General features: G+C 36.4%; 1 protein-coding gene across 5 annotated transcripts; it reads left to right on the top strand.

Moving 5' to 3' along the window:
• On the top strand, window positions 1-26,935 carry WDR41 (WD repeat domain 41). Of its 5 annotated transcripts, XR_010887047.1 has the most exons (15): window positions 1-176; window positions 4,000-4,115; window positions 8,419-8,467; window positions 10,547-10,678; window positions 11,045-11,107; window positions 11,636-11,747; window positions 13,161-13,223; window positions 14,574-14,675; window positions 15,580-15,764; window positions 18,415-18,536; window positions 19,484-19,572; window positions 21,446-21,579; window positions 22,081-22,249; window positions 24,912-24,946; window positions 25,928-26,935. XR_010887047.1 is itself a non-coding variant. In XM_067316752.1 (14 exons), the coding sequence occupies exons 1-13, from the start codon at window positions 126-128 to the stop codon at window positions 22,231-22,233; spliced, it is 1,371 nt and encodes a 456-aa protein (XP_067172853.1). In that variant the 5' UTR covers window positions 1-125; the 3' UTR covers window positions 22,234-22,249; window positions 25,928-26,933. The 5 variants fall into 5 exon arrangements, 4 of the variants coding, with proteins under 4 accessions (XP_067172853.1, XP_067172852.1, XP_067172851.1 ...); XM_067316752.1 differs by lacking the exon at window positions 24,912-24,946 and having other exon boundaries at window positions 25,928-26,933; XM_067316751.1 differs by lacking the exon at window positions 25,928-26,935 and having other exon boundaries at window positions 24,912-25,917.
• Window positions 26,936-26,963: the final 28 nt, after the last annotated feature.

The following is a 26,963-nucleotide window of genomic DNA, read 5'->3' as shown; positions in this document are numbered from 1 at the left end:
CCTCCCAGCGGGAGGCCCGGGGCGGTGCAGGGAGGCTGCCGAGCCGCCGGTTGCAGCGGCGGCGAGCGACAGTCCCGGCGCCGGCACGGGTGGCCGTGCGGGAGGGCGTGCCGGCGCGGCTGCCGATGCTGCGGTGGCTGATCGGGGGCGGCCGGGAGCCGCAGGGCCTGGCGGAGGTAAGGCGGCGGGGGGAGGCAGGGGGCGGTGCGGCTCGCGCGGGAGGAGGGACCGAGAGGAGCGTTGGGGCCGTTGGTGGGGGGCGGGGCCGCGCTTCCCCCGGCTCTCGCGAGCCGCCGCCGGTGTCGCCGCCGGTGTCGACGGGCGCCCCCCCGCAGCCTGGCCCCGGCGGGGCGTGGTGAGGAAGCTGGGGGGCGGCATGGGGCCGCCTGCGGAGCCGGGCAGGGGGTAGCACGGCTCGGCCCTGCGCGGGGCTCTCCAGAGCCAGGGTCCTTCAGGGGCAGTGCGCTGCACGGGGAGGTTCCTCGCTGTTAGGAAGGGGTGGAAGCTTCGCTGAAGGGAGGGAAGGAGAGCGAGAAGAAGGGGGGAAAAACCCCCAACCCACCCCAAACCCAGCAGCAAACCCCGCAAGGAGCCCAGGGGCTCGGGAGCCGTCCCTATCGGGGCGGTCCCGGCTCCTGCCCGCCGGCTCAGCACGCGCCTTGGCGAAGCGGGCGGCTATGTTGTACAGCAGCCGGCGTGTGGAGGCCTTCTTCAGCACCCCCCATCGATAATATAAATTATGGGCTGTAACTGATTATTTGTATTGCTTAGTTGTAGTCTATAAGAGTTTTTTTTAGCATTTCTTTTCAGTTTCTCACCCATAAAGTAAACTGGGCTTATGTCATGCACTAAATACAGGTATCCCTCCTGATGTTTTACTCAAAATGCAACTTTACAGGATTTGAGGGATACTTTATTGGGATTTCCTTGTCCCTAACACTTCCGAATTTCTCAGCCTGGACTTCTCCTTAACAAGAGTTGATGAATGCTGTTACTGGGCTCCTTGCCCTTGGTGCTTTTGCAACCTAGGCAAATAGGAAGAAGTGATTCCTTTTCAGCTACTGAACATGAGTATGCCATGACAATACTACACTCTGGTGTAGTAAATGCTGGTGTTTACTTTGGTAGAAATTTGAATCTGTACCAGTTTGGAATATGGATGTCCAGGAATGCCTCTGACTTTTGTACTCAGACAAAATGTTGATTATGTTATGGTCATGTTTAGCAGGTTTCTGTGCAGTACTTTTTAAAAAGAAGATGGGAAATATATAACAGCATTCTGTGATGTGCTAGAAAGCTACATTGCTATGTGTCCCTTTCCAAAGTTTAAGCTCTGATTATGAGTGTGAATCAAGGTACAGTCCAGTTCTTTCATTCTGCTGTTCATAGCTTTCTTAAATCTGATCCACTGGAGTTGTGTTGCCGTTGCTGCTACTGTCTTGCTGAATGATGGTGGTCATTTTGCTTCTCTGTACAAAACTGAATAATATATAAGTCAGTCCCAAAATGCTTTTTTTTTTTTTTTGCATTAGGTAATATTTTTTCATCTAAAGATGATCTTCATAATCCTTAATTCTCTCTGTCCTCTCATGAAATAGCTAAAGAAGCCCATAATAGTGTGTGGGCCATAGACTTAGTTTTGTTTCATGTGCTGTGCCTTCAGCCAGCGATAGAGGCCAGATGTATTCAAGTCTGACATTGTGCTGGATGAAAGGCAAAAGCCCTTTGGCAAAGCTGTTTCAAATTGATGAAATGTAAATTTATCCTAACCCATTTCTTTCTTTACAATGGAATTGAAAATCAGTTAGACTTAAGCACCTAAATCTCTTAAGTTGATGGGCATGGTCTATGTCTCTAAGCAGAGTAGCTCTGGTAATGGGAGCAATCTAACTACAGTAGCACAGCACTCCATATAAGCTAATTTATCATGCTGTGTGATACATACAGAGGTATGTCTGTATACTCTTGCACATGTATTTTTGGTGAACTGCTTTTGAAAATCCCACTCTTAAATACTCAGATTACAGGGATTATGGGAAGTTCTGAAGCTGAGATCAATGTTGTGGTTATTTTACTGATTATCGTGGTGATGCTTATAGGTCCTACATGAAAGCGTACAAACAGGGAATAGATTCTATTAGCATCAGCATCTATTTTTCTCTTCTAAAAATTTGATGGTACTACAAGAGAGTTCAATTAATAGTTATTTATACAAAAATAGATTTTTCTATTTAAATAAAATGCACCTAACCCAACATTTCAGTAAATATTAATGAAGATTTGAAAAGGGAATATCTTGGATATGACAGTGTTGGAGGAAAAACTGCAGTTCTTTTTGTTGGTACCTATAGTACTTCATCAGCACTGTACCTTTCAGTATTCAGAGGCATTCTTAGAAATGGCAGAATTAAGATTGGACAGGTTGTTCAAAAGAAGTAGCACCATCTTGTATTGATTATGAAGCAACAATGGAATATAATATTGCAATGTTAATGTTAGAAATAACATTTCTAAAAAAAAAATTGTTCAAAACAGTGTTACAATCTTGTGAATGTGTTTTTCTATTAGTAAATAAAAATTGGAAGTCTTCTGATTACAATATAGTTAATGTCATCTGTTAAATGATGCTGATATTTGCCTAAGATTTTTCAAACTTTTTTTTAAAGAAGTTTTTGGGTTGGATTTTCACAACTGAACTTGTAGTTTCCATATTTGTGCACTTTTCTTTATAACTGTGGGGACTAGACTTGCATTATTTTAAGCAGGAACTGCTATTCTAACATAATTATATAAAATGAGGAACAGTTGCTTCATGAAATGCCTCAGATATCACAAAACCAAGATAAAATCACAAAAACTAGGATACTGACAACCTCTTAGTTTTAAAAATAAACACAGATTACTTTTCCTATTTATTAATGTTGTCATTCTTAACTTGTGAAGAATAATATCATAGGACCAATACAGAAGTAATAGAAAATAATTTTTTATTTCTGCAAGAAAATGCTGACCTTTCTGAGGATAATATGTTTGTTCTTTGTATAGGTGTACCTCTCCTGTAATTGTAATTACAGCTAAATGTAATTGCTGTTTTACAGTAGTGCTAGGAGTAGATTCTTTTGAACACTTCAAAGAATAAAAAGTCCTGGAAGTAAGACAATGTTGACTGTCATGTAAAATAAAGCTGGAAGCATGAGAATGCTGTCACCAAGTTACTACCAAGCTATTTATTTATTTATTTATTTATTTAAAATCATGTCTAATAACAAGTTGTTCCAGAATGCTGAAGACTTTAAACATGTAAAAATTGTCATATGGAAACAAACCAATGATTGAGATTAGCAGAACTGTCCTGCCTTGAAATTGTAGTCCTGTACAATGTTTTGTTGACCCTGACTAGTGATCAGCTTGCTCTGAGTGATTGATAGTACTTTTAATTAATAGTCTAGCTGGGGTAATTACAGATGCTGTTCTATAAAATGATTAATCTTTTTTTGCATCTTTCTAAGCTGTTGGCTTTGGTACTTTGTGAATAGAGACCCAAGGAATGATTTATGTATTACATAACAGAAAAACATTTGTTCGTATTTATTTTAAAGATATCGTCTTTATATAGGATTTAAAAATTGGATTGTAGATGAAGGGTATGAGAAGTTCACAGACCTCTCAAAGATGTGTAGTTTATTGAAAAACTGAGTGGATGGCGTACTGTGTCATGAAGCTGACTCCACCTGATAGCTGGTGACTAAACTGCTTATATCATAATTTTAAATACTTGCTGTAGAAGGATGTTATTTACTTGAAATAAAAGAAGTGATTCTTGGTTATGATTTTCATTAAGGCAAAATTATAATTCAGAAGCTTAAATTAATATAACTTCAAATATAACTGCACATTCACAAGCAAATCTATATACCCATAGCATTAGACATTGCAAAGACCCAATGAAAACAATTATGTCAGTAATAAAATTTATTTTCCTTTTTTATGAATTTTTAGAAATCATCTGTACAGACCATTGGTGAAGAACAAATACAGAATCCTTACACAGAGCTCCTTGTATTGAAAGGTCATCAAGATATAGTACGATTTCTAGTACAAATAGATGACTGCAGGTATGAAATTGCATTTTTAATTGCTTCAGAGCATCCTTGGGAATATTTCTATGAATGTTTATAAAAATGTAGAAGTATTTTTAATCCTTTTTTTTTTTCCTGCCAGAACCTGCGGGAACTTAATTAAAAAATCCAAATTCTGAACATTTTGTTTGTTTTGGGTTTTTTTGGTGGGGGGCTAGGAAAAGAGGCCGTATGTAAAAAAAGGCAAAGAGTAAAAGCCCCCTTTTTCACAGTATGTTTTTAATTCTTTTGACTTCTCTTATGAGTTATACTTCTATGAGAAAACAATGGTGATGGAGTTAGGTTTCTTGATACAAATTCATTTAACTACAAGAAATACCTTTAGCTAATTCAGTCCTTCTTTTCAGGCTGTTTCTGAGTTGAACTTTTCTTTCTCCACGTGCATGCACACACTTTTCCCAGGGCAACACACAGTAGTGCCTGCTTCTGTTCTGAGTGGATTTATGTGCTTTATGTTTTTGATTTGAAGATAACTGTTATTTCAGCTTTTGATTTTACAGAAGAACTTAATGGACTCCTGGAGATACCTTGAATGTAGCAACTGAAGATGACATTATCAGTAATATTGATTATTCCAATTCCTTTCTTTCCAATCTTTTGTCATGTCTCCCACATCTCTACTTTTTTAGTAATGCCTAAAGCCACGTGTTTTGTACTTTCTTCTGAAACTCTAGTGCTTCATTCACTTGAGCTTTGGTTAATGCAACTTTTTTGTGAATTTCTCGGATTCTGAATTTTTCACCACTTTAATTCTATTCAGAATGGCTACCTACTCAACCTTACTCAACATATGTATATCTCCATATTGCATATCTCCTCCAGTTTCCTCTTGTTCAGCCTGCTTTACTGCTTCCAATCCTTGCAGTTCCTTTGTTTTTTTCTCTTCTAATTTTTAGCTTTGTGCATTTTGTGCATGACAGTTTTCGTTAACTGTTCTGTTCTTAGTTCTTTGTAACCAGCTCCAATTTTAATCATGAACGCTGTGTGAGGAGTCATCTAAGCTGGAAAACTGGTTATGAAGCAAAGATGAAGGCACTGGATTTACCATTGTCACTTTGTATGTGTGACTGAGAGAATGAGTTATAACACTGTCACATTGGTGACCTGACTTCTGTCCTAGCTTCGTCTAAATTAGCCTTGTTTGTTCTCTCATTTAACTTAATCCTGCAAGAGAGGAAGTAATATATAGCTGCCTTAAAAAGTAAGATTGTGAAACTTTTAGTCAGTAATAAGCATAGTGACTCTTGGCTGATGTGGAGAATTAGATAGGAAACCTTCAGAACTAAGAAGTGAAGTAATAGGTAAGAGTCTGTCTGTTAAGGAGCTATAGTAGTTTATATCTTTTATAGGTTAAGCACAGAAGAGGATTTCTAACACATTCATCAATAGATTAGACGAATATAACATGAGTGAGGATTTGGTTTATAGCCTCACAGTGTATAGCAGGAATTTTGTGTAGGAAGATTATCTCCTTTCCCATGTGTATTGATCAGGCAGGTGGTCTCATCCAATTTGGAATGCCCACAGATTCTTATTTCCAAATCATCTTGTAAATATATATATAATTTCCACAGAAGGCTTCGTGGGGAATTTTTAGCCTGTCAGTTTTCATTCTTAATGTCATAAATATATTCCAGAAAAGTTGCTTGCATTTCCATCAAATTTATTTTTTGCATTAATAAAATGCAAATTAATAAAAATAGTCCACCAGAAGATTCATATAAAAATAGAATATATATATATATATTTTTTTTAGTCCTTTCCTTTTCAGACAAGTTATTTTAATAATTTTTCCTCTAAATACATTCTTTTCCAAAACATATACACTGAATAAATCTAATTGGTCTTCATGGAAATACCAGGGTATTTTCAGACTGGAGGAACTTACTGATGCAAAAAAATCTTTTACTATTCTGGGCTTCAATGTACAGGAGCAGGTATATTATTGAAGCTAAACTAATACTAATCAGTGTAAAACTAAAGCCTGGGTGGTCAGTTTGCAGATAGGTTATAAAATAACATATGGATAAGGAGTAAGTTATATAGGCTGTTAATATGTTGAGAGTTAGGAGTTTAATGCAACACTTCACTGGACGGTAATTCCAAGCTTTTATTTATCAAGAATATAGTCGTTTCTGCATTGTTAAACTGCTGATAAAATTTTTCACTTGATTCTTTTCAGTAAAATTAGTATTGTTACTCAGCTTCTGAAATATTTTTATTTAGTTTTTGCAGCCATTCCATTGTGTGCTTTTTGTCAACTGTTGTAAGCCAAGTTTCACGCTTCAGGTCTTTAGATAATATCATCTTATTGAGAATTTTGCAGAAGGATTTTCTTGTTTTCTCAGTGGCGCAGCTAAAACCAGTGAGTGGAAAATTTTCTCAGATTGGTTTTTGAAGATACTAAATAAATCCTGTATAAATGTAACAGAAAGCTGCTTTTTTTCTTCTTTTCTGTTGTATTTTTTGAACATGAAGTAAGGGTCATATTGATTGGAAGACCACCAAAAAAGGCTAAGCCTCAGCAAAAGTCTTCCAAAAAATGAACTGAGATAAAATTGCATGTAATACTCTAGCATTTGACACATTAAACTAAACAGAGATCATAACACATTTTAAGAATAGCTTTCTTTGTTGCTCATTTGACCATTCCTTGCTCCTTCAGGAAACAGACAAGGTTATAGAGGATGGTGATCATGACTGGAAAAGAATCAGATGACCCATGAAACTCCACCTTGGTGAACAGAATACATCTGTAGGATGACTGATTCTACTCTATACGTTTATTTTTAAACAGAAATTCTGCTTAGAAGAGGAAAAATAAAAACACAAAACAGCACTCTATACAACTTCTGTGTTGATGAATTACCCTCATTCCTTCTTTCAAAGATTAGTTGTCTTTTAAGAATTTAGTTCAAGTGGCACACAGTTCTAATATAAATTGAAAAATGAATTGGAATTGAAAGGGGGGTTGCTCAAATTTGAAAGTTCTACTGTTTTAAGTTCTTGACCTCATGACAAAATAAAATACAACTGAAAGGGAACTAAAAATAAACTAATTTTATCAGAGGTGTGCATAGAAAATTGATTTTTTGCCCTAATCTTTTTCAAAGAAGGGACTTGATAAATGAATATAAATTAATGAAAAGAAGAAAATACACTTGGCACATTTTTTACTATACTAGAAGAAAGCCAGGGTATTTTAGAGAAGAAGGAAAAAAAAATTACGGCTTTATGTCAGAAAACTTATTCTGTTAGCGAATTTCATAAGCATCATGACTGCTAAGTAAGAGTCTAAAAGAAAGATCATTTATACAGTTAATGAAAACATTTAAAGCTGGTAACAGGAAAAAAAATCAGAAGTGATATAACTTCTCCTATTTCATGGCTTCTTTGCAAACAATGCAAATCTTAGTTAGGTCCCTCAGTATTAACTGCATTTAACCCTTGGCTAACACCTAAAACAAAATAAAAATTTAGAAGGTAGGTATATTTCCAAATAACTGAAATCAAACTTCTGTGGATGGTCTTGCTTCTGTTCTAGGCTCTCTTAACTCACAGTACATCTTTACTAGAAAAGCTTGCGTCTGTGCTGCAGCTTCAGTGTAGCTGTATTGGTGATAAGGTGCAAATGTAAGCAGACTGTTACGGATATTCTGTCTAGCCTAGGTAAAAGGTTGAATTTAAGTTAGACTTTGTTAAGATTAGATTAGCAATCTAATAACAGACTAAAATGAACCCATTTTTTCCTAGTAGGGTATACCCTTTAGCTGAATTTTTAGCAGAGGTCATAATCTGCTCATTAAATGCACTCCCTTTGGGAGTTCTTTTAAGCCACTGTTTAAAATATAATAAACATTGGGTTCCTCTACTCATGGGCTGAACTCAGATGAGTGGTTTGTAACTTAATAGATGTCTTGCAGTCAGTCAGCTCTGACTAATAGAATTTGGTTTTAGAATTTGGTTTCATTCAGTGTATAAGATCTCATATTAAATTTTTGATCAACAAGCGAATTGGTTCTGTAACGAGGGCTTATATTTATAATAGCGTGTACTGGACTTCTTAAGCCTTGTTCTTTATTAAGTATATGTTAACAAATACCTTATATTTAAATGTACTGACTTCAGTTTATAAACTGTAATTGGGATTTTCAGATATATTTTTATTTAGATTAAAGTCAGTGTTTGATATACCTTGCAAATATTTATCTTGCATAACTGTCTACTTCTATTCCATTACATTATGTGATATTAAAATTTTCACTTTTTTTTTTATCAGGTTTGCTTCTGCAGGAGATGATGGAATCATATTTCTGTGGAATGCTCAGGTTCATTTGTTTTTTGGATAGCTTGTGTGCTCTAACAGAATAAATAAGAATTGCTTCATGGATTCATATCAGCTATTGTTTGCATAATGTAAAACTGGATTGTGTCAGTCCAATTTTAGCTTACAAAAAAGACCCTGGCAAGTAAAAGTTGTGTTGTGAACCCAAGAGAATGATAAATTTTTAAAGTTAGAATGTTTTGGGAGAGCGTAGTGACTTCACAGAAATTAGAGATGAAATGTTGACATGAAAAACAGAAGTGTGTATGAACATGTGACTTTAATTCTTCCTTTAAAATATGTTCAATGTTTGCTGTTAACGCTAAGATGTTGACTCCTGACTCCACAAATATGTAGCTAGTTGCTGCTCTCTGCTAGCTACTTTCATTTTAACTATGTTTTAATAACTGTATTTGGAATGACTATTTACAATGTACTGATTAGTCTCAGTGGAGAGCTACGACAAAACAGTACTGGACAGACACCAAAGTCAGTGGAAGTTAAACATTTCATGCAGTGCAGAAACAAGGCCTTACTTGCTTGCTATGATAAAAATCCTATTTCAACTTTTGGAAACCTTTTAGGATGTTAGGTTTATCATGGAGATAGTGCTCTGTAAGTGTGGTATCCTTCATTCTGCTCCCCTGCTCTGTGTCTCCATGTCCTTGAGAAAATTATAGAGGAGAGAAGAGTGTTAGACCTGCGTTTAGTATGCAAGGTAGATGTTAAATAGAAAGTCTAAAAGGGAGATACAGTGTGCTGTCTAAACTGGAAATACCAAACATTCTAGTTGAGGAAGAAAGAAATCTCAGACCATAAACTGTTACGGAAACATCATGAAAAAATTATGACATTTGTGATGGTGTGGTTTTAAAATACGGAAGGGGAACTTATAACTTTTCTTACTTTAGTTCTTTACTGTTGTTGAAGGTCTTTTATAACCTAGTTATTTGAAAAAGGAAATTGTTTTTGAATGTTCAAACACACGTATGTGAGTATATATACTTGGTGTTCTGAGCAGTTCATGAATATTAAACTGATTTAGATGTCCAGCTTAGGAATAGAATTCTATTTTCTACTTCTGTAGGATTCTTACTACATTTTTGCTAAAGCAAATCTTCTTCTATTTTTAATTTAAAAACTTAACCTAGAAGTGTAAAGAAGTGTACAATTATAACTACTCAGTATTTTAATTGTGTGTTTAAACGAACAGTATATTTCTGCATATTTGTTTATCAGGTTTTGCCTAAACAAACAGAGCAGAAGTAGTCAAAATTATCTAAACCACCAGCTTGAAGCTGTAGATAATATTCATAGTAAATAAAGCTGTCAGGAATTTGGCAATACTGTGTTTGCCAATAAAGATAGTTCAAGTTTTTCAAATCACTAAAATAAAAACATTTATTCAAGGGAGGGTTTGTTAGCGATTCAGAATTGCCATGACAGCAGTTGAATAGGCTTAATGGCCAATATTTCTGTTGAAATGAGTTTAATATACAAATTACATTCTTCAGTTCTTCCAGAGATTTTTTCTTTTTTTCTTTTTTCTTTTTTTCTTTTTTCTTTTTTTCTTTTTTCTTTTTTCTTTTTTCTTTTTTCTTTTTTCTTTTTTCTTTTTTCTTTTTTCTTTTTTCTTTTTTCTTTTTTCTTTTTTCTTTTTTCTTTTTTCTTTTTTTCTTTTTTTCTTTTTTTCTTTTTTTCTTTTTTTCTTTTTTTCTTTTTTTCTTTTTTTCTTTTTTTCTTTTTTTCTTTTTTTCTTTTTTTCTTTTTTTCTTTTTTTCTTTTTTTCTTTTTTTCTTTTTTTCTTTTTTTCTTTTTTTCTTTTTTTCTTTTTTCTTTTTTTTTCTTTTTTCTTTTTTTTTCTTTTTTACACCTAGAGTGGTATACTTAATACATTATTTAATTACAGGGTAAAATCTTGAGAAGTGATAAAGGTCTAGTAAGAAGTAAATCTGTAAATGACTTTAGAAAGTGAGATTTTAGACTCTTAGAAATTTTTCTTCTTGAAAGTAATTTGATACAGTATGATACAGTAGGTATTTTCCAGATTTTACCCTTCATTTTTCATGTGTTTATTTTTCAGACTGGAGAGAAACTTTTTGAACTACATGGACACACACACAAAATTACAGCTATTGCACCATTTTCTTTGTCAGATGCTTCCGGAGAAAACAATCAATTGATATTAACAGCATCAGCTGATAGGACAGTTATTGTATCCTTAGATCTGGAGAGGTTCAGCTCTTGTGGAGTTTTTGTTGTTTTTTGTTTTTAAAGGTAGCAGTGACTCAGGCTGCAGGCTGTTTAAGTTTATTGGATAATAACATCCAATAGTATAACTGGATTACACTAGGGTTTTATTAGCCATTGCCCACAAGTAGATGCAATCTCTACTGTGAAAATGAATCCGTAACAAACTATTATGAATTTGTCATTTTGGCCAAATATTGAAAAGAGAATCAAGATTTAGAAGACTGAGTCTCTCTGTACTTATTTCTGTATCTGTCATTTAGTTACAAATGTAGCAGTTATATTTATAATATATAAAATCCTTCATGGTTTCCTTAATGAATGAAGTCAGGTTTGGGACTGCAGTAGTGGCAAACAGATTCAGAAAGTGTCATGTTTCCATTCTACTGTAAAGGTAAGCAGAGAAACCCTAGGTATGTCTGTTTGTTGTATACATAATCTGTTATGTATAACAGCTCATGTGCCACGGGGGGGAGTGTTAAAACGAACAGCAGTGTTTGATTTAGTCAAGAGCACATAACCCTTAAACAGAAGAGTGGCTGAGAAGCGGACGCAATTCTTAAAATCTCTTTTTGTGGAACTCTGAATACATCAATTTATTTTTCAAAAGGCTGTAGAACAAAGGTGGTTTATGGCTTCGTTTTTTTACTGTATTGGAAAAGACAATCTACAGTCAAACTAGTTCTTGAATACTAATAGTATAAAGAATTCACTGAAAAATTGTTTTGCATTGTTGATTGAAAAATGGTACTATGTAACATAGTATGTAGCGCATTTTTTCTGTATTTCTCAGGAAAGTGACACTTTTCTACTGTATTTCATAGTACTTAAAGCCTTAGCAGGCTAAAACTGATCATCATTTTACTGAAAAATTCCCTGTAGAACTTTTGCAGGGGACATATATCTAGTTTTTGTTCTGCAGTGTTTGACAGTTCTTCGAAGACTGGATGTATGGTTGTCTGGAGGGAGTGATCTATGTGTTTGGAACCAAAAATTAGATCTCTTGTGTAAGACCAGTCATCTTACTGATGCAGGTAAAAATGTAAATGACTCATTATAGCTGTTAAAGTGCAAGTAAAATGGATCTGTATAATGATGCAAAACCAACTTGGCAAATTCTCTTTAATTCTAATGATAACATTATATATTAAAGCCACAGTCTATCTATTTCTTAAAATGTCAAATTTAATCATTTCAAATTTAGGACTACTTTTAATCTCTTGTGCTGTGTGAATTTTAGAATATATCAGATCTCAGTAACTGTACATTAAATTGGACTTGCAGGTCTAGCCCTCAGGTAGTGATTTATACGTGTTCACTGTAATGGGGACCAGATCCTTAGGCTGGCTTTCTCTCTGAGGGAGCCTGAGTTTTTTTTTTTCCTTTAGTAAAGATTAGTAGTGGTAAAGTAGTAAAGCTTTCTTATTATTATTAAAAATCCGTACATTTTTATATACAAAATGGAGGTTGTGATAGAAATATAGTAAATGTAATCAGATCTCAATGTCAATCATACTTTTCTAGTAATAAGCTTATGTATTATCCAGCCATGCAAAGAAAATTTTTGCTTATTATTTTTTGCTTAACAAAGAGAGCTAGGAAGCTGTGAATCAAATTCAAAGCCAGAACCAGTGTTTTTCTATATTTTTTGTCATAGAACAGAGTAGTGGTAGGCAAAACCTCCAAATCTTTCAGGATACTGATACTTATTTTGGTTTGATGGGGGGTATCATGCCAAATATGAGTTGCAAGTGGTGTTGTAGTATTTAGCATGAGGTGCCATTGAAACTTTTGTGTAAGGAGTCAATAGAATTTATAGCATGGGCCTTCTCTTCCCTGCTAATACCTTGCTTCCTTTGTGAGAAAATGGACAGGTTACTTATTGCTTGGGGAATTTTCCCATAAATGTGTTGCAGCACAGGTTGGGGAAAGTCTAGGCATGGTGAAGGCAGAAGAACAGCAAAGCTTGATTTTTAAAAATTGTGTCAAACTGCAGGGCCAGCTGAACCAGAATAGGCACAAGTTTAGTCTCATGCATACTGTGGTAGTATCAATATCTAATAACTTTGGTACTGCATATGTTTAGAGTCTTGATAATTACCACAGTATTCTTAATATTTTCCACCATTAGAACATAAACATCTTAGCCCTGTTTAAAATAAAAAGATTATTGATTCTCAACTTCACCTCCTACCTGAAGTTTGGTCTTCAAATTCTGCTGGATCCTGAATCAGACTTCCTGATTACCTCTGTCTGAGGTAATCTGTTCTTTTTTGATGCAATTTTACTTTCATTCCTTGCACTACGCTTTTATTTTGCTATTACCTTATTTGAAGTTATTCATACTCCCCTTCCACATATATATTAAAAAAGTATTTGTTAGTTCATTGTGATTTCATTTCATCAATGAATATCCTTTTCTCCCTTATTTACTGTATTTTTCAAAGGTATCAGTGCTTTGGTTGAATTGCCTAAAAATTGTGTTGCGGCAGCTGTTGGCAAAGAGCTAAGTGAGTATGTTGCATTTCTGTTAAATCTTCATGTTTTGTAATCGACTGCTTATCAGAGATCTGTGTGCAGACCATGCTGCTGGAATTGTATAGGCAAAGTAAATGATATCAGGCTGTGATCAGCAGCCTCCTTCCCTTCTCCCTCACTTGGCAGACCGTGCTTATTCCTTCAGGAGGTTCCTTGAGATCTGCAGATAAAACTCTTCTATATACTTTGTTACTACTGTTATGCCACCTGTCCAGTTCTGATTGTGGAGACCTGCATTTCTCCTTTTGGGGAATGTCTAGGACTCATTATCTGAGCTGTCAGATTACTTCCCCAGTTTGACTCTGCTCTTACTAGACTTCCCTAGAGCATCCTTATTCCAGGATCATGAGTGCAAGATACTGCCATTGAAATAATACCAAGAATATAATGAGACAATGTGATGGTTTCTGATGCTTGCTCGGAGAGAGGCTTTTCTAGGTATGCAAACTGTGAATCTTTTGCTAGTTGTCAGTGTGGAGGGTCTTTGAAAATGAGAGTTTTTTATGAAAGCATTCAAAGATCAGAATATGGAAAACATTCCAGGAGGTAAAGTATACACTGAGTCAACAAAACAACAGATTTTGCTCAATATGTTTAAATACTTAGCAATCTGGTGTTCCGATCAAAGAATTGTGAGCAAAATAAAATAGACTTCTTGTGTTCAGACTTTGGTATTTAATGTAAACTTTCATCTGAACTTCCCATGGTTCTCTTATAGTCCCCCTGAGATCGCATAAAAGAAACTCCAAGACTAGTTAAAATAAAGTTTTAATTCCTGGAAAATTTGATGGACTTATTGGAGAATATTGCATCCTTTTGAATATTATAATTCAGTCATATGAAGTGCTTAAGAAAATTGTTTCTCTTTTAGATTATTTATCCATAAAAAACCTAATCATTTTACTTCTGTTTTCTACAGCTTGTGATGTTGATTGATTCTCTGAATTCCAAAATTACTAGGCTGAAACATTTTATCCTATAGTTGCAGTAATGAGAGATGTTAATAATAGCACCACAAGTGATTCCAGTTTTACAGTAGTTAAAAATGAAAATCCTCTATTAATTTTTAAAGTATCTGAGTTTTTACTTGAGACTATAAAACCGCTTTTCCAAGAAATTCTTTGAAAAATGTTATGAGGAAACCAGTTAAAGAGACTGTCATAAGCTGCCTTGTACATCTTGCACTCTCATTTATAATATGCGTTAGTCTGTGACTATCTAAAAATGATGTGTTTTAATTAAACATAACTAATCTAAACATAACTACATTTTACTCTGAATGATAAAGCTTATTTAGACAGTTTTTCTGTATATCTCTGAAGTCATTTTTAGATTGATTGATAGACCTGAAGGTTGGAATGTCCTTGAAGTAAAACGCCTTGTTGACCATCAGGATAACATCTTGTCGTTGGTCAGTGTCAATGGTAAGATTGGTGACTTGTTAGTAGTGTTGTTAGTTGTTAGTGGAATATTTCAGCTATGGTGTTTTTGTTGCGACCAGACTCATAACTGGAATGAAACTTCCTAACTGGTAGATGAACCTTCCTGTGTAGCTACAAAGATAGCAAAATGTAAACATGTAATGGCTTTACATATGTATTAGTGGTGAAATGGAACCAGGCAGATTATGATTTAGAAGTGGCTCAAAAGAGGCAATGTCAGTGACAGGAGAAGAACTCCAGCTGGTCTTCCTCTTGGGAAAGTTTAAAATGTTGGGTTTTTTTTCCTTCTGATAACTGAAATTGAATATATACAGCCATGTCCCTTTGCAATTGTAGTGCAAGCTAACTGAAAGTTCTGGGTGTGAGGATGTGGGCCTGCATATACATCCACTGTTTAGAGGCTCTGGAAGCTGATGTAATCTGAAACTGCTCCTTAGGGCAGTACTGAGCTAGTACTTGAAATTCTCTTCCTTTTTTAACATCTGCTGTGTCTGCCCTACTACAGGTACCCCTTCTACTTTGGGGTCTTCTCTGTCTTTCTCTGGAGCTCCCTCTGAGCCCAGGACAGGTTATTCCCTGGGTGATGGAGAGTGTACATTTGTCCTTGGCTTTTTTGTGTCAGCCAAGTTGACAAAGGGACTGTGGTACAGTGAGGACAGCTAGAAAGAAGAAGGCTTGTATTCTATGATAGTAGTTTGGGTTTTTTTGTGTGTTTCCATTGTTTTCTTCTTGTTTTGATTACAAAAGGGAAACAATGTTGGGTTTAAAAAGGCAATGTCTTTTGACTCACTCACTAGGGCTCACTTACTATAATTTTCTAGGGCTGTAACCTTATGTGAAATGTATTCTTTATATCACATGATTTTTATGTGTTATTTTTTTCTAGATTTGACTTTTGTGACAGGTTCTCATGTGGGTGAATTAATAGTTTGGGATGCACTTGACTGGACAAAGCAAGCATCTGAGTGCAGCTTCTGGGACTCTTCTCTCCACACAGATGCACAGCCAGAAATAAAGTTATCTCAAAGTCCAAATGAAACTTCAGTTCAACACTTAACTTCTGATGAGGAGGTAAAAAGCTTTAAATAGAGACTACTCTGAGCAAGCCAGCATGACCTTACCATAGAAGGCTGAGTGTTTTCATTTTCTATTTTCAATTTGGTTGTTGCAGTAAGTAATGTAAGAGGATTATTTAAAATGTGCATAACTATTTTAATACAACCAGCAGTTTTTATTTAAAATTTTGGTCATTGAGCCAAATCAAGGTTATAATATGTTGATGGTCTGAGAACTAACATAATGGACTGTCACAACAGCATTTGTTTTTGACTGACAAAAGAAGACATATTAGTTGTTTACAGTACCACTGGAAAAAATATTAACAAGAGGTGTGTGTTTTGATGGCATACATCTTTCTTAATCCATGGTTCTGGAATTGCAGTTTCCAAAATATGTCCCTCTTGGTCAGTTACAGCTGAGGGTACTGTAAAATGAATTAAACAACAGGCATATTTCAGTCTGTGCATTAGTAAATAAATACTGCTGCTTCTGTTCAGACAGGTTTGAGCAGTATACTTAATTATAAAGAGCACAAAGATGGGTCCAAAATGCAGAGTCTACTGTAATCATGTCTTGGAGATAATCCAGGAGTGCTTGGTCACAATATTTAGTCAGAACCCTGTTATTGTTCTAGAAATATTAAGGATCCTCAAGTTATTATTTACTTTTGTGAAATGTTATCAACTGTTAGTGGTGCAAGAGAAGATGCTTTGTTGTTGGGGTACAATGAGATTCTGTTCTGGGGCCTGTAGGTGCATTGCTGGGGAACGATTAAGAGACTCCTGGAAATGCATTCAGTGATGTGAGTTATAACAGAGCAAAAGTTGCAGAAAAGCCTGAATGTATGCTGAGGGCTGAAAGGTCACTCAATGCAGTTGTCTCTTTATGAAAAGAGCAGCCCTAAAACACTGGAGAGAGAAGCATTGATGAGGGAAAAAAAGAGGCATAGTTGTCTTTAAAGGTGGCATCTCCTCTAGTTCTGTCCTGGGTGCTTAATTCTGGAAAGAGCAACAAGGTGATCTTGTTCTGAAGAAGTTCTAGGATTTGGCTTCAGAACATTCTGAGCCCCTGCTTGAAATCCTCAAGATGAGATTTAAGGGAGAAAAATTGCTTACATCAAAAAAGCTGTTTGGGAAGTTCAGAAGTGGTTAAAACATTGAATGTGGGATCTGAGGCTGCCTCATGACTCTTTTCCCTTCATAGTGGTTACCTGAACAAGTTGCTGCAGAGCTTTTCTGACCATGAATTTCTGAGTATATTTTTATTTGTTTCCAGCTATTGAGTGGTAGGAAGAAAAGGTGGTTCTAGTGTGATATCTTGAAATAGAAGGTGCTTTTAGGGGAGATCTGTCTGTATTGTGAAATTCCCCTTTGAAAAGTGGGGAAGAAATGGATTCCTATGATGAATTACTTTGTCACCAGCTATCTAAAAGCAGTAACACTGTTCTTCACAAAAAAAAAAAAAAAAAGTGATTGTCTGTTAGGAACTCTGTTGGCAGGCTTGGTAGTTAAGTAGTTAGAGAAGATGAACTCATCTAATTTGACACTGAGCTTGTAGGCAAAACATCATTCAGAAACGACTGGGTTGGTGAAAAAGCTCTGCACTACTAAGAAAGAGTGCTAAGGAGTGCATTTGCTGCCCTGATAGGTGTGTATGTGTTTTTAGCTTGCCTGTTAAGATCTGTGTACAATTCATGCTTCAGCACCTGTTATTTTATAGGGGGTGAGACAACCAGGGCTTTGCCAGGTTGTGTAAATGAAAGTGTAATCTGTGAAGAGCACCTTTTGCAGAGCAGTCACATTACTTAAAACTTAGGAGCCTGTCTCAAGGTGGAAGGCTGGTAGAGAGAAAAGGCTGATGAAAGGTGATGTTGAAGGCCATTGAACTGACCCTCACACAAAAATTGGGAAAATAATAAAAACAGGCTTGGTGTTTTTTCCTTTGAGGGAGTGCTATTTGAAATCTGAGCTTAATTTCAGAGCTATCAAAGCTCCCACCACAGATGTGCATAAGAAATGGAAACTTGGACAAAGAGAGTTGAACCAGCGTCTGTCAAAACATTGTTGAATATATAAAGGAAGTTTTAGCCAAAGAGACAGGATTAGCAAACACTCGTTTTACAGAATGTTGACAAGTGTGTAGTGTGAACTGCTTGGGAGCCATTAGTATCAGGGCTGAACAGATGGAAGCAGGCTATTCAGGGAAAAGATCCAGCATGTAATCACCTAAACAAGGTATGCCCAAAAAACCAAAAATGTACTGAATGGGAGTGTTTTGCACTCCCATGTTTGGTACCAAATATTTATCATGTGTACTGATTGTACAGCCAGAGTATTGTTTCAGTATGAGAATATAAATATTTACTTGCAGAAGCTTATTTTTTGGTATCCTTGGTTTATTCTTAGACTTAGATACAGGAAAAAAATACAAAGATGAAGCAACTGCTTAGAGTGTAGCAGAGTACCTGTTGTTTCCTAAACATCCATGCTTTTTCTGTAACTTGCTGTTTCCATATGTGTAGGGCAAAGCAGTAGCATGAGGACAGAAAAAAGCCAGATAACGATGGCTAGATGACATCATAGCACCACTGGAAATCCATTACTGGCAGGGTGATATTTCAGTGTCTGTTTCTGTAAGTTGTTCCATTGAATTTTCTTTCCAGTGTGTGTTTGCTGCTGTTGGGAAAGGCATATACGTATATAATTTTCAAATGAAGCATGTGATTGCCTGCCAGAAAACTGCTCATGACTCCTCTGTACTGCACATTGCAAAACTTCCAAACAGGTACAAGTTATGTTACATTTTGTAATGCAGTAAAGAAATGCAGGACTTGGAAGTGTGGCTAGAGACAGTCTGCACAGCTGCATCTAATATCTTTAGTTTGATCTGCTTTTATTAGATAGAGCTTGTTTGAGCTGATTTTTGAAAATATATTGTTATAATTCAATGTGAAATAACATAATCCAGTGTGCATGATGCACAAGTTCAAAGTAAAATAGCTTTCCTATTTTCAAAAATCAGACTTAGTAAAACACTTTTGTCTACACTGTGAAAATATAGCTTAACGGCATTTTACTTCTGTAAAGCAACACAAAGGCCTATGGCAGATTAATTAAATATTTTTCACTAAATATTTCTGAACAGTCAAAATGTCTTAACAGAAAATAATAACTTTCAGTCTTTTTTCATTAGTGCCAGATTTCTGGCTGGAACTTATTTTTGACAGCCAAGATACAAATTCATCAAAATAAAATTGCCAACTTGCTACCTATATATAGTCTAATGGTTGTGATGTTAGATCCTTTTATACTTTTGTTTTATATAAAAAGTCTATCAGAAGATAAAAACTAGGACCTTTATCTTGCAAATATATATGCTGTTCTAAGCTGTTAACATATAACATGTTAACATAAGTAAGCTTGCTAGACTCAGTTTGTGCGTCTGTGTTTGCAGAGTCTAGACTCTTCTGTTTTACAGAGCAGTATGCTTTTAAAATGTGATTGAAAACATGTATTTTTTTCCCCCACTTATTTTCCAAGTCCATTATAGTTTCTCATGCTACAAATACAGTTTGTTTTATATGGAAAATCTGGGCATCCTGCTACATTTTAAGAGTTGTAATAAACTTGCGTAGAACCTGAGGAACTTGCTGTGCCCTTTATAGAAACTTCACAAGGTGACTTGCGCAGATGAGTATCTGAGTTAGTGCTGCTTATTAACTGTTTTGACAGGCAGCTGCTATCCTGTTCAGAAGATGGCAGTGTTCGCATTTGGGAGCTCCGAGAAAAGCAGCAGCTACGAGCCGAGCCAGTTCCAACAGGTTTGCCCATAGTGGTGGTGGGGGAAAGAGCATGTATAAAAAAGTAGGGAACTCAATATTCAGTGGTAGAAAGGCTTGCAGGCTTTTTCAGAAGAGCTAATGTCTTGTGTTGGACCAGCTGATGCAGGTGTGGGTGAGAAACTAAACAGGATGTTGGGCGTACAAGCTCTCCAGGTCTGATTTGGGAGGCTAGATCTCACTGAAGCAGTTGTGTGCCATAAAGCTTGTAGAGAGTTTCCAGTTTTATCAGCTGGTCTAACAAAAATTATTACCTCTCCCTACAAACCTTGATCTACTTCTATCCTTGTACTGATAGTGCTAGTGTAGCCAGGATACTCTAGCATGCAAGAGTAAATGACTGTAAGAGCTTTTGAAGAAAACTAAAGACAAGTTTGGAAATGAGTAGTTGGCACAGAAGAACATGTTTTCCACATCTCCTCCCTGAACTTGGAATAACGTTGGGACTCCCTTTGAGGGTCCGCACAGCCCTACTTGCATACTACCTCTGGCTGTTGCAGTCCTCACTACTAGTTGCTTGTGATTTAAGAAGCACTTTTGCATGCAGACATTGCCTGCATAGCACTTGCTAGCCTTTGACTAGGCCAGCAGCTGCTCTGGGCACTGGTACGAGTGGTCTTGGACAGATGCTCTGGACAGCATAATCAGAGCCACGTGTACTGCGTGACCGGGAACAGTCATGAGCTGTTATTTTCTCTCTTCTAGGATTTTTATTAGAGATGCATATAGTTTTCTGGATTCATTTAGTCTGTCTGGCTGCTCAGCAGCTGATAGTAATTTTTGCAAGGATCTTGTCTAATGTTAGTATTTTTGCAAAGGTTTTTTTACTGTCTGGGTTGATTGAGAAACACTTTTTCGGGATGTTCTATCCCCAGTATTGCCAATCACAGCTGATCTATACAGCTCAGCTTCTTATTGTGACGTGGTATTTGGTTTCACATTGGCTGTCTGGAACTTTTATAATCAGAGAGAGAGATTTGAAAGAAACCATATACAGTACTGAGATGGGTGAACTGCTGTTGATTTGCTGTTTTCTTTTTAAGGAATCCCCTAAATAATTGTTCATCTCTGGTATCTCCTTTGCACCAGGGCCATGGTCTAGCACACCTCTTGTTTTGTGTGCTGAGGGGGCTGAAGTAAAGCTAGGAAGAAGGTTGAGTTGGAAGAGTTGCATTCTGTACAGCACCCAACTTTCCTACTTCTGTCAGTATCGTTAAACAGTTCTTGTGGAGGAGGCTTGGGCACGGATGTGTATCTTCCTGCAGCCTTAGCGGAACATGCAGAAGGCTATCTTTGCACTCCAGTTTGGGTGATTGTTTTAAATCTGAAGGAGAAAGTCAATGGGCAGTATAAAAACAGGGATTCAGCACCAGAAACTTGCTTGTTACCCATAAGGCAGCATTCTAATGCATTAGTGCAGGACACATAGGGGAGAGACTGCTGCCTTATTTTTCTCCTTGTCTTTGCACAAGTGACAACCAGTCAGTTTAGGAGGACAGAGCAAAGGTAAACATCATTGCCTGGTAGCTACTCTTGCTGTTCAGTTAGCTCATTTAGGCAGTTCCTGGATTTCTTGCTAAATCCGTGTCTTGTGTCATCCAGGTGAGTAATTCAACATGTTTGCCCTATCATGTTTAGTAAGGACAAGGAACAAAGTAGCTAAATTTCCCTTACCCCTTGAGATGAATAATCCAGATGTAGAAATGCTGCATAGTAAAATCTTCTGTCATTTTGCCCTACAGCCTGTCCTGCTTTTTGAGTTAAGTGACTCTCATAGTTCTCTTTTTAGCTAGAGGAAAGAAATTGTATTTGTGATTATTGCCAAAATAAAAGGAAGGATTTACTCTTTTTCCAGGTTTTTTCAACATGTGGGGATTTGGAAGGGCAAACAAGCAGGCAAACCAAGCTGCTAAGAAGACACAGGAGAACACAACTATGTATTTCTTGGAGCTGGTTGGTGATTTGATTGGTCATTCATCAGCTGTGCAGGTAGGTCAGCTTTAGTAAGAGCAAGAAAAAGCGAGTATTACTTCTTAATGTAATTTTGGAAGTGTTCTTAAACAGCTATAACTTATGACTTTGTGGCTCTGGAGGCTGGGAATGTGTCTATCACACTGCAGAGCTGTGTGGGAGGCCCTTAGCTTTGGGCCCTTCTAATTCACGAGAAACTTAATGACCAACAATAATGCATTGATTGTGTGATATATTTAGTCCAATGTGAAAAGAATAACATATAGTGACTTAAAGTCCTCACTGAACTCGAGCAGTGACTGATGCCTGAGGATCATGTGCATAGATATACATGTGAATGCTACAGAAGAATCTGGTTGGGTATTGGATTTTTTGCAGACTGCAAACAGTATGTGTTGCTGTTTTGCATACCTGATGTTCAACTTCAAAAAGAACTATTTCAGACAATTGTTTCATTTCATGGATTTGTTTAGTCCAGCTGTAATCTGCACTTTAAAAGCAAGTTGTGTTTTTTTGCAGATGTTCCTGTACTTTGGTGAACTAGGACTGGCTACGTGCTCTGCTGACCATCTTATTATTTTGTGGAAGAATGGTGAACAGGAATCTAGACTCCGCAGTGTAACATTATTTCAGAAATTGGCACAAAATGGTGGTTCACAACTCAAATTCTAAGTTACTTGAATACAGGGTAAATATACATAAACTGGATCTGCATTAAATGTGAGTGTAAAGGAAAGTCTGAACTAATAGCAAGTGACTATCATTAAAGTTTACACTTAATGTCATATGTTAAATTGGTATTTTTGTTAGTTGCTGCTATTCTTCTCAAAGGAGAATTTTGCAGGTTAAAACTTACTTGGCTTTTTCTGTCAGCAGAAATGGTGTTCTCTTAAACCACTGAAGATAGTGATGACAAATCAAATAGTTTCTAGTATTATTTCTAATGTTTAAAAACACTGTGGATGGATATGGAAAATTAGAGTTGTTAACTGCCTTACATGGATCGTAACTAAGGAAGTTTTGGGGATATTCCACAGTGTTATGTGCAGAAGGGAGGCATAGAAGCAAATCTGAGGCTTCCTGCTTTATGTAATTTATTTCTTAAAGCTAGATATAGTCACTGATGGCTCAGACTTAAATATCTACAAAAAAGACTATTCTCAAATAGTTTTAATGTTTGCATTTGAAGTTGCTATCCTGTACCAAGGGTAAGAGGAAGAAAGAAAAGTGAGCAGTATCAGTTTGTCAGGTTTTGATTTTTTGGTAAAATGTAGTAGTATAAAGATACTGCTAGTTTGCAGCAGGTGTAGTTTTACTGTGGGTTAATCTACAGTGGAGTTTATATAGCACCATTACTATGTCTATCATGAAGTGTGATTGGTTTAGCCTAGTCTTTCTATAGTGCATTCATCTAATTTGTCTCTGATTAAAAAAAAGCAAAAAAAAAAAAGCACTGACCCTACCATGGATTTTAAGGATGTAAAATACTTCCATAGCCAACAGGGGTTAGTGTGTTCACTTACAACCAAAACACGTCTGCCAGCAAAATACTAAATTCTCAGCTGAAACATGAATGCAGAAAGTCTGCAAGGACAAATAATATTTTAAAGTTGAAAAATATAAAGCCTTCAAGTACTCAGGGCTTTTTTTTAAGTTCTGAGAAGTAACCTACAAAGCTAAACAGGCATAAAAATAAATAACCCCTGCCACCCCCCCCCCAAAAAAGCAGAGTTAAACCCATAACAGTTGTTCAACTGTTTCACATAATCATCTGAGGGAAAAGGCATCTTTGGGGAAAAAAAATCGAGGCATTAAGACTGATGAAGACACAGGGGGGAGGGAAGGTGAGAAAGTGAGTGGTAAATTACCTTTGAAACAGAGAGAAGCTAGGGAAGGGAGGAATTTGGGAACTTTGGTCATAAATCTATGCAGAATAAGGCTCCTTTGTCCTCAGTTCTACTTGGAGAAAACCCAGCACTGAAATAGTTTAGGAGTGCTTCTCATAGAACATTTCAGTGCCATCTCTTCTGTTTGAATCAGTGAAAGCTGTTTTCAGTACAGGAGAGTCAAGGGCTGTAATTCTAGACTTAAGTAAGTAAGCTGCTGCTGCAGCATCAAGTGCAATTAAAACAAAGGGATAAGCTGATCCTGACAAGGGTAGAAGCAAAAGGAGAAAGCTCCAGCTTCTCAGAAGAAACCAAAGAGCCTTTTAGACTTGCTTCTCTAGCCCTGTGGGTGCTTGCCTCCCCCCCCCCCCAATCCAGGCATTGCCTCTTGATTCCTACCATAATCATCCCTGGAAGGCAGAGCAGAGGGATGGTAAAATTCTGTTCCCCCACCACCACCCCTTTTGTGAAGTTGTACAGCTAATTTTACCTGTTGAGTGTAGATCCCAAGGTGTCATTTCCAAAAAATACAAAGCAGATGGCGATATAGTTAAATTCCCCTTGCCTTTCTATTCAGGAAGGATAACTCAGCTTTAAATCTTGAACTGCATGCTCTTTTCTCAAGGTAGCTATATACTGGCAAAGGAAAGAAGTTGAATTACAGCTGATGATAACATTCCTTGTGGGTCTGTTATATTAAACAGGTGGGGGGTGCATGTTAATTCCTTCTGCCTGCAGCTAATACATGGTTTCATCTGGTCTTTATCAGCAAGCATTGCATTTCTAGCTACTCTGCGAGGTATGACCACAGGGGAGACCTCTTTCTCTCTGGCTCTTTTTTTCTTGTTTCAAGTGAGAAATAACTGTTTAGTTGTATATAAAGTATGTGTGTGTGTGTGTGTTGTTACTAAAACTTTACAGAGAAAGTTTATAAAACAGTTAATTTTTCTGGAGATGCTATCATCAATTATAACTGGAGAGAAGGCGCATCATCTTTTTATTATCTGTTCTTCCTATACCCTGAGAAACAACTATTTCATTTTTATGTGAGTGCTTTTAAGTGAATACCTGGTAGAGAAACAGACCTATTTAACTGAACAGTTCTACTCACAAAACTCATATTGTGCATTTTACAGGGATGTAATGCATTCTTAAATACTCCTAAATGCTTAAAATATATTTACATCTATCAAAAGTGCCGTGGTTCTTAGATACACCCAGTTGGTAATAGATCTCTCAAGGGTCTCTTTCTTTAAACATGGTTGAGTTAGAGGTATTAAATTGAATAAAGAAGTTTTACACCAGAACTTTGAGCATAACAATGACGATAGTAAGGTTCTATTAGCCAACTCATTTTAAATAAGACTTTTTCACTTGCTGTTGAGAAGTACAGTGAGCAGAATTAGGGTGACCAGGTTAGAAATGTGGCTTCCAGCTAGTGTCCTTTTAAATTTTATTTTTCAGCTTGTAATAAGTTTCCATATCTTCACCACACAAAGGTAAGTATCATACTTATCCTTAATATATTTACAAACTTAGGAAGCTGTTTTAATATCTGTGCACTGACAACAGCATGAAACAACTAGTTGTTAGTCAAGTAGACCGGTTAGAGTCCAGGAAACCTGACAAAACTGGGACATTAATTTTAATCTGTGCTGCTTCTTCTGCTCCTAAAGAAGCTTTGACTACATTAGGACATCACTGCATGCAAATTACGTTTTTGCTTAGTCTGGCTGGAGGAAGAAACAGGAGGATCTCACAACAAATTTACTGATTAAACATTAAAGCCTTAACTCATGAACCAGAACGGAGGCTAAACTTTATTTCTTAGGTTCATTCCACCATTAACGTTTCCCTCCGCGTGTCAGAAATGTGACAAAATAACGAACCAAAAGTGTTTTATAGGGTTGTGGTCTTACAGTGATGCTGTATTTAACAAATTAAATTAAGATGACAAAGCTTTGAAAATTTGTGAAATTCTTTTCTCTAATGCAAGCTGCAGCTAGAGTTCAATCATTAAGATATTAAACATACAACCATTGAGAGCACTAGTTCTAAATAAAGGAATGATAAAAGCAAACAGTTTATGGTACAAAAAACAGTTTCAACTTATCTGAATAAAAATCCATTGAAAAATGTTGAAATACATATTAAGAAATAATTAATATAGGTACTTTACCAAAACCACCATTCTTCAAATATACACAATGCAGCATTTTAATACACAGCAACATGCCTTAGGTATGACAAAAGTAAGGTTCTGTTACAAGTCTAACAAAAATATAGCTTATATACATTTCTCTGCACATACATTTTATGAATGTTTCCTTTTGTTTTCAGGAATTTGGTATAAAACATAGAAAAAAGGTTGGCACATTATGTAAGCTACCTGCAGTAAACAACAATCACTGTCACTTTTCTTCCACAGCCATCTCAGTTCCTTTTTTTTTTTTCTTTACCTCGTTCAATTCTTGACACAGCACAAGAGAGGTAAAGACTGCATCTCGGGACCTTTCCTTTTAATGAGTAATGGACCAGCTCCTTAACTGAAGCCACAGCTTTGACACTCTCACCTGCAGCCTGGAGTGCACAGTGTTAAAAATCAGCAGTTTTGCTAGTATTTATTAACTGAAAAATCTGAGAATAGTCTAAAATTTGAACTCATGTTCATGTTCTGTGTGTGATTAAAATGAGATGTACAAAAATATGCATTTGTGCTTTGGAAGCTTTAGCATAAATTTCATGTCTTAAAACTAATGAAAAACTATGTCCAGTTTCTGACTTATTTACATCTTTTGAAATACTTTTTACATCACAAAACAAAACAGCATTTTATTAGGAGGGAAAAAGCAGTACAAATTATAATGCTGTTATATAATTTATAACCTGGAAACTTTTTAAAAAGCTACAGGGTCATACTGTAAGTAGCACAATATATGGCCTTGTCGTAAAATTTATTTCGCTTTAATAAAACTGATGACCATGTGTACAAACACCACTTTATAAAAAAGGATGTTGATCAATTCATTGCCACAATGGTTTATATGTAAAATTTGACAAAACTTTGCACAGTAACATCTCTTAAGAAGGCAGAGAAAAATGCAGATGGCACCAATTATACAGAACATGCTTATTTTCCTCCATTATTTAAGCAATTTTAAGTAAATTTGACTCCTACTACCAAGATGTTATATGGAAAAGAGAACAGGTGGTGCTTTGACAGATTTATACTCTGCCTGTGTAATAAAAAAACAAGGTTGTTTTAAATGGTGCAGGTTTTTTCACTGTATCTGATTTCTTGAGGTCTGGTGTGCATGTTGTCTTTAGAACTATGGGCCAAAGAGCTTAAGAAGATACACAGAGGTGGAACAAATTTATGTTAGGTAAGCAGAAGGTTTTTATGCTTATTAGTCAACCTGTTCTCATTCTACTGGTGAATACACTACCCTTCTGCTTGAGAAACAGTTGTGTGAAGTGTTAGTGAATAGAGTTCTATCAGTTACAAGACTTGACTAA

The sequence above is a fragment of the Apteryx mantelli genome, chromosome Z (assembly GCF_036417845.1).
Source record: "Apteryx mantelli isolate bAptMan1 chromosome Z, bAptMan1.hap1, whole genome shotgun sequence".
NCBI classification, from domain to species: domain Eukaryota; kingdom Metazoa; phylum Chordata; class Aves; order Apterygiformes; family Apterygidae; genus Apteryx; species Apteryx mantelli.
The sequence above is the reverse complement of the archived record's forward strand: the minus strand, read 5'-3'. Positions and strand labels throughout refer to the sequence as shown.

Coding starts and splice junctions, on each gene's coding strand:
- WDR41 (XM_067316752.1), top strand. CDS start 126: ATGCTGCGGTGGCTGATCGGGGGCGGCCGGGAGCCGCAGGGCCTGGCG. Junction 13,224..14,573: donor AGCTGTTGGCAAAGAGCTAA/GTGAGTATGTTG, acceptor ATATCTCTGAAG/TCATTTTTAGATTGATTGAT. Junction 14,676..15,579: donor GTCGTTGGTCAGTGTCAATG/GTAAGATTGGTG, acceptor ATTTTTTTCTAG/ATTTGACTTTTGTGACAGGT.